A 7,185-nucleotide genomic window follows, 5' to 3' on the forward strand; every position below is an offset into this window, starting at 1 on the left:
CAAATATTTTCAAAGAAAGAAGGAAGAGATCAGGGAGGGCTGGTCTACACCTCTATTTGCTTCTAACAACATGTTTCAAAAATCACATAATTTTCAGAGTTGGGGCTTGTTGAAGCACAAAGTTTTACTTCTTTTTGTCTTTTCTTTTTCTACTTTTCTTCTTCTCCTCTTTTTGTCTCTCCCCACATACACATACACCTTTTCCCCATCCCCTTTGGTCATTTATTATTTAAATTCGTAATCAATAGAATTTTTAGTATTTACTATTTGCTACAATTTTTACTATTTTACCTTCATCATTTTTTTATTCGCTTTAGTGTTTACTGTCTCCTTCTCAAACTAAAATAGTTTACACATCAAACACATACTATTATAACCTAAACCAAAATAATTTACAACCTAAACATAAACTATTATAACTTAATTATAATAATCAATTCCTTTTAAGAGTTAGGCTTCTTGAAGCTCTAAATTTTACTTCTTTCTTTCTTTCTTCTTTTCTTCTTCTTCTCGTTTTGTCTCCCCCAACATACACACACACCTTTTCCCCATCCCCTTTGGTCATTTATTATTTAAATTTGTAATCAATAAAACTTTTTCTTTTTTTGTTACCTCTCAATCTCAACTCTTAAATTTTATTTTCATTAATATAATCCCACAATTTCTTAAGCCTTATCTTATCCATTATTCTAATTTTAAATTTTTGGAATTGAAATTAAATTTTCATGTCCTCTTGAAAATAATGAAAGTAAAAAAAATGAAGGAAAAAATGTTGTTTCCATTAATAATCACTATTGCTTTAAATTAAAGAATCCAACATTAATATGGGTAATAGTTAGTAAAAATAGTGGTAGAATATACAAAGAGAGTACAAAAAAAAAATATATTGTTAAACAATGAAAGCATTATTAGTTGAGATTCATAACTTATTTAAGCACCACTTAAATTGTCCAAAAAATTTTAAAAAAATCTTAATTTCTAAGATTTCTTTTGAAGGTGTCCAATTGATATATATTCTCAAAATAAATCATTTTGCAATCAAAATTTATCAATTTCCTTAAATATAAAGGGAAAAAAAAGCTAAATGTTGCTTCTGCTTAAATTGATTAGAGCTCGCCAATTTCCAAAAATATTTTTGAAACCTCCATTTTTAGCTTTCATTTCTTCATTTTCATTTTACAGGTCGAAACTCCAAATATGGCAAAGAGCTTCACAACCAAGAGATTCTAACTTCCAGTTTCACCTTCAAATCAAAGAACTGCTCCGGATCCATGTTAATTTTCAGGTATCAATTCCAAGGTTACACTATATAAATCCATGTCAATTTCCATTTCAATTCAGCTTCTTGAAATCCTCCAACTCTAAATGGATGCTAGTCCTTGAATGCTCATTTGAATTTTCTATGTGCTTTCTTTTCAATCTCTGAATTTCCTGTTTCTATCCCTATTTCTCCTAATTTTCTTTTTCCCCATTTCTTTCTGTACACGACTTTAATTCCATGGCAGTTCATGGAGAGATGCTTGTTTTTTTCGTTCTTTCAGTATTGGCTTTTGGAATTACTTCCCATGGTTATGGCGGTAATAATATTGGTGTTACTTATGATGCTAGATCGCTTATCATTAATGGTAAAAGAGAGCTTCTATTCTCTGGTTCCATTCATTATCCAAGAAGTACTCCAGAGGTATATGCCGAAGACACCTTAGGTCTAGGTTTTGTTTGTAACTAATTGAGGAGGAATTGATAAAAAAAACTATTGAAACGACATCTTAATCTCTAAATTTTAGATTAAAAGGAGCTGAGGGAAATATTGTTTTCGAAATTGGATTGCAGATGTGGCCAGATATTCTAGACAAGGCGAGACGTGGAGGTTTGAATGTGATCCAGACTTATGTTTTCTGGAATGTTCATGAGCCTGTGGAAGGTCAGGTAAGGCTGAAGGCTGAAGATCGTGGAATTTAAGATCGATTTATGCGATTCGTAACTTGATTCAATTATATTTTTTTATTTTTGCAATATGTAGTTTAATTTCGAAGGAAATTACGATTTGGTGAAATTTATCAAGCTCATTGCTGAGAAAAAGATGTATGTGACTTTAAGGGTTGGACCCTTCATTCAAGCTGAATGGAACCATGGGTATTGATCATCGTTACCTCTTTCAAGCTTCAATTTTTGTAATTCTTTTTCTCTTTTTTCCTTTTTCTCTATTTTCTCCCTCCCTCTCTCTAAGATTTGCTTTTCACCTTCAGAGGACTTCCATATTGGCTCAGAGAGAAACCAAACATTATTTTTCGTTCATATAACTCACAATTCAAGGTAAAATATGACTGTCATCTTTATAGTTTGAATTTGTCTGAATTTGTCTTGGAAGTTGGAGTTGGAAGGTAGTACAAGAAAATTAATTATTTCATTTGCAGCATTACATGAAAAAATATGTAACGATGGTCATAGACATGATGAAGGAAAATAAACTTTTTGCTCCTCAAGGAGGACCCATCATTTTAGCTCAGGTTTGTATCTACCTATATATATATATATTCCCCATTGTTAGTTTATTTGATTTTTTTTTCTTCTTTTTAAATTTTTTCTAACACAAATTTTCCATCCACGATTCAGATTGAAAATGAATATAACCATGTTCAACTTGCATATGATGAGCTCGGTGTCCAATACGTCCAGTGGGCAGCAAATATGGCAGTTGGATTGGGGGTTGGAGTTCCATGGATCATGTGCAAGCAGAAGGATGCTCCTGATCCAGTGGTAAGTTTGAGGATCTCTTTATTGGGGCTCTTGATTGGTGTAGAAAAAAGAAACTGATATAGGAAGATTAAAGAACAAAGTAGTGGAAGTTTTATGATTTAATCCTCGTTCTTGGAACTAAAGAGACCACTTATATGTTCAGATCAACACATGCAATGGAAGGCACTGTGGAGATACTTTTACAGGACCCAACAAACCCTATAAGCCTTCGCTATGGACTGAGAATTGGACTGCTCAGTAAGCATATATACCTAGTTTTATTGACAATTTTTATCGGGGTGGAAAATGATGTGAATTAAAAAGGAAGGTTACTATATACAAGCATAAGTGCGATCTAAACATCAACTATTGTCTATCATAAAATAGGTATAGAGTATTTGGAGATCCACCTTCACAAAGATCAGCAGAAGATATTGCCTTTTCGGTTGCTCGATTCTTCTCTAAGAACGGTAGTTTGGTAAACTATTATATGGTAAGAAATATATGGCTTTTACCATGCCTATAAATTTTATAAGTTAGCAGAATTCTACTTCCATGGTAACTAATGGGACTATTTTACGATTGTAGTACTATGGTGGAACAAACTTCGGTAGAACAAGTGCTGTCTTTACAACAACTAGGTACTATGATGAAGCACCACTTGACGAATTTGGTAAGTAGGTTCCATGTCTAAGTACGAGAAATCATTGACTCTGAAGAATGTGCTTGAAAGCTCATTCAAATGTCTAAAATTTTGCACTATTATGATGTGGAAGGCTTACAAAGGGAACCGAAATGGAGTCATCTCAGGGACGTGCACAAGGCATTAAATTTGTGCAAGAAACCTCTCCTCTGGGGAACTCCTGGAACCCAAGTGATGGGCAAGGGTTTAGAGGTACTATGATCATTTATATACATTTGATATAATGTTTTAAGTGAAGGCACTTGGCTGATCCTTCAAAACCACCAAGTTATGGACAATCGATCAACTTGTTGTATCCTATACAGGCCCGCATTTATGAGAAGTCAGGAACTAATATTTGTGCTGCTTTCTTGGCCAACAATGACACAAAGAGTGCACAAACTATTACCTTCAGAGGACGGGAATATCTTCTTCCACCTCGATCAATTAGCATACTTCCTGACTGTAAAACTGTTGTCTACAACACTCAGACGGTAAAACTTCTTTCTCATGAAAACTTAGTGACTGGAAGTTTAATAAAATAGGTTTTCTACGTTGTTAAATTATAAATCTTGCTACAATTGAGGTTCATGGTTTCTTAGGATTCTAATTGACTCTGCCATAACCATTTGCCAAAAAAAAAAAAAAAACACAGATTGTATCACAGCACAATGCAAGGAATTTTATCCCTTCAAAGGTTGCAACCAATTTCAAGTGGAAAATGTCGCCTGAACCCATTCCAACTATTCAACAAGTACCAGTAAATAATAAAATACCATTGGAGCTCTACAGCTTACTTAAGGACACCACAGATTATGGATGGTACACCACTAGGTAAGACAAACTCTATTTTTTCACAAAATAATAATAATAATTTTAGGCTAAGTGACAAGCAATAGAACTTTAATGTTTGAAGTTTTTGTGGATATTTAACATCTTTACATCAACTGATAACAGCTTCGAGTTGGAGAAAGAAGACGTATCAAAGCGTCCTGATATCCTACCAGTGCTACGTATTGCAAGTCTTGGTCATGCTATACTTGTATTCGTCAATGGGGAATACATGGGTAAGTGTTTATCCAAATATGAATACTATATTACACATAAGTTTCTCCACATAGCATACATCCTAACATTGAAAATATTCATCGCTAAAGAACATAGGGGTCTTTTGATTTCTAGGAACGGCACATGGCAGTCACGAGGAGAAAAACTTCGTTTTCCAAAAATCAGTGCCCTTAAGGGCTGGAATTAATAACATAGCCTTGCTAGGCATGACAGTGGGACTTCCAGTATGGAGATTACAACCCAGTGCTTGTCATTTCTGTTTGATTGTATTTTAGAAAATATAATCACCACTTTCTTTTGTCAATAATGCAGGATAGTGGAGCATACATGGAACACAGATTTGCAGGGCCTCGATTTATAACAATCCTTGGTTTAAATACCGGAACACTTGATATTTCTAAAAATGGCTGGGGACACCAGGTAATATTACAAGTAGCCCTTTCATACCTAACTAATCAAGTAAATGAAGTTGATTTGCAAAACATACGTCACAGGTTGTACAACTTAAATACTCACACTCTTGCAGGTTGGTCTGAATGGAGAAAAAGTTAAAGCTTTCACTCAGGGAGGATCACACCGAGTTAACTGGAGCGAAATCAAGGAAGAAAAAACTGCTCTCACATGGTTCAAGGTAATGATAATAAACAGTTCTATCAACTCTTTTCTCAGTTTTGGCATTGGAGATAAAATGTACCAACTCCATGGAGATACTATTGATTCAACTAAACTCACTCATTAATCTTGCAGACATATTTTGATGCTCCAGAAGGAAATGACCCTGTGGCTATTAGAATGAATGGAATGGGGAAGGGACAAATTTGGGTGAATGGTAAAAGCATCGGTCGGTATTGGATGTCCTACTTATCCCCTCTAAAAATGCCTACTCAATCAGAGTAAGAAACCACCCTTCTCCTTTTCCCTACTCATTAACATCTCTATAAACTCAAAATTCAAAAAAGTTTTGTCCAACGAAAAAAATGTTGCTCTTTCTCAGGTACCACATTCCTAGAACCTTCATAAAGCCATCAGAAAATCTACTGGTAATATTGGAAGAAGAGAATCACACACCTGAAAAGGTCGAAATAGTACTCGTGAACAGAGACATAATCTGTAGCTTCATTACCGAATATCATCCACCAAATGTCAAGTCCTGGGAAAGGAAAGACAAGCAATTCAGAGCTGTAATAGATGACGTGAAAACAGGTGCCCACCTCCAATGTCCTCACGACAAAAAGATCACCTCTATTGAATTTGCGAGCTACGGTGATCCTTCTGGTGTTTGTGGAAACTATCAACACGGGAAATGCCACTCATCGTCCGATACACAAAAACTTGTCGAACAGGTAAAAGAAACTAATACAAATACAAATCCCTTTTTTTGTTTGATTAAGCTTTTCAAATGGGGTTTTTTTTGCAGCATTGTTTGGGTAAAGAAAACTGTTCAGTGCCAATAGATGCATTCAACAACTTCAAAAATGAATGTGATGAGAAGACACTAGCAATACAAGCAAAATGTAGTGCTTAGAATCTGAATGGGCAAATATTTTAAAGAAAGAAGGAAGAGATCAGGGAGAGGTTGGTATACACATTATGTTTGCTTCTAACAACATGTTTCAAAAATCACATCATTTTCAGGGTTTGGGCTTCTTGAAGCTCAAAGTTTTACTTCTTTCTTTCTTTTCTTTTTCTACTTTTCTTCTTCTCCTTTTTTTTGTCTCTCCCCACATACACATACACCTTTTCCCCATCCCTTTTGGTCATTTATTATTTAAATTCGTAATCAATAGAACTTTTTCTATTTTCTTACTCTCAATCTCAACTCTTAACTTTTATTTTCATTAATATAGTCTCACAATTTCTCGAGCCTTGTCTTATTCTTTATTCTAATCTTTTATTTTTGAAATCGAAATTAAATTTTTATGTCCCCTTGACAAGAATGAGAGTAAAAAATGAAGGTAAAAAATGCTTTTTCCATTAGTAAGCAATATTGCTTTAAATTAAAGAATCCAACATTAATATGGATACTAGTTAGTAAAAATATTGGTAGAATATACAAAGAGAATATAAAGAAAATATTGTTACAACAATGAAAGCATTACCAGTTGAGATTTAAAACTTATTTTAGCACCACTTAAAATGTCCCAAAAAATTTTTTAAAAAAAATCTTAATTTCTAGGATTTCTTTTAAATGTGTCCAATTGATATATATTCGCATAATAAATCATTTTGCAATAAAAATTTATCAATTTTCTTAAATATAAAGGGAAAAAAAGAAATAAATGTTTCTTGTGCATTTTAATTTATTTGGTTCTTGATAATTTAAAATATCAAAAGGAGGGTTAATGTTTGAATCGTATATATTCATATTTTATGTTAAATATAAAATAGCCAAGTAGTTGGGATATATTATATTATATCATATGTAGTATCATTTTAGTTTCTTTCTAAAGTTGTATTAAGGAAAAGGTAACTTAACGTGGAGCGCAACCATTGGTGGAAGACACATGACATTCGAAGTAAGTGGCAGCAGAGTATTGAAACTCGTTGATTAGAGCCTACCAATTTCGAAAAATCTTTTTGAAACCTCCATTTTTAGCTTTCATTTTTTTTTCATTTTCATTTTAGAATCTCCAAATATGGCAAAGAGCTTCACAACCAAGAGATTGAAACTTCCAGTTTCACCTTCAAATCCAAGAATT

At 33.5% G+C, this 7,185-nt stretch overlaps 1 protein-coding gene across 2 annotated transcripts; it reads left to right on the plus strand.

Moving 5' to 3' along the window:
• Positions 1 to 1,082: 1,082 nt before the first annotated feature.
• LOC120077569 (beta-galactosidase 13-like) lies at positions 1,083 to 6,363 on the plus strand. Of its 2 annotated transcripts, XM_039031504.2 has the most exons (20): positions 1,083 to 1,285; positions 1,609 to 1,681; positions 1,831 to 1,926; positions 2,021 to 2,133; positions 2,247 to 2,313; positions 2,415 to 2,507; positions 2,614 to 2,757; positions 2,900 to 2,994; positions 3,124 to 3,229; positions 3,325 to 3,409; positions 3,513 to 3,631; positions 3,745 to 3,912; positions 4,074 to 4,252; positions 4,376 to 4,485; positions 4,601 to 4,710; positions 4,799 to 4,906; positions 5,013 to 5,117; positions 5,234 to 5,379; positions 5,481 to 5,829; positions 5,904 to 6,361. In XM_039031504.2, exons 1-20 carry the CDS (start codon positions 1,272 to 1,274, stop codon positions 6,009 to 6,011), a joined length of 2,388 nt encoding a protein of 795 aa, XP_038887432.1. In that variant the 5' UTR covers positions 1,083 to 1,271; the 3' UTR covers positions 6,012 to 6,361. The 2 variants fall into 2 exon arrangements, with proteins under 2 accessions (XP_038887432.1, XP_038887431.1); XM_039031503.2 differs by lacking the exon at positions 1,083 to 1,285 and having other exon boundaries at positions 1,309 to 1,681; positions 5,904 to 6,363.
• The last annotated feature ends 822 nt before the right edge of the window (positions 6,364 to 7,185 follow it).

Source organism: Benincasa hispida, chromosome 5 (genome assembly GCF_027475165.1).
Source record: "Benincasa hispida cultivar pf3 chromosome 5, pf3_genome.v1.1, whole genome shotgun sequence".
NCBI lineage: Eukaryota > Viridiplantae > Streptophyta > Magnoliopsida > Cucurbitales > Cucurbitaceae > Benincasa > Benincasa hispida.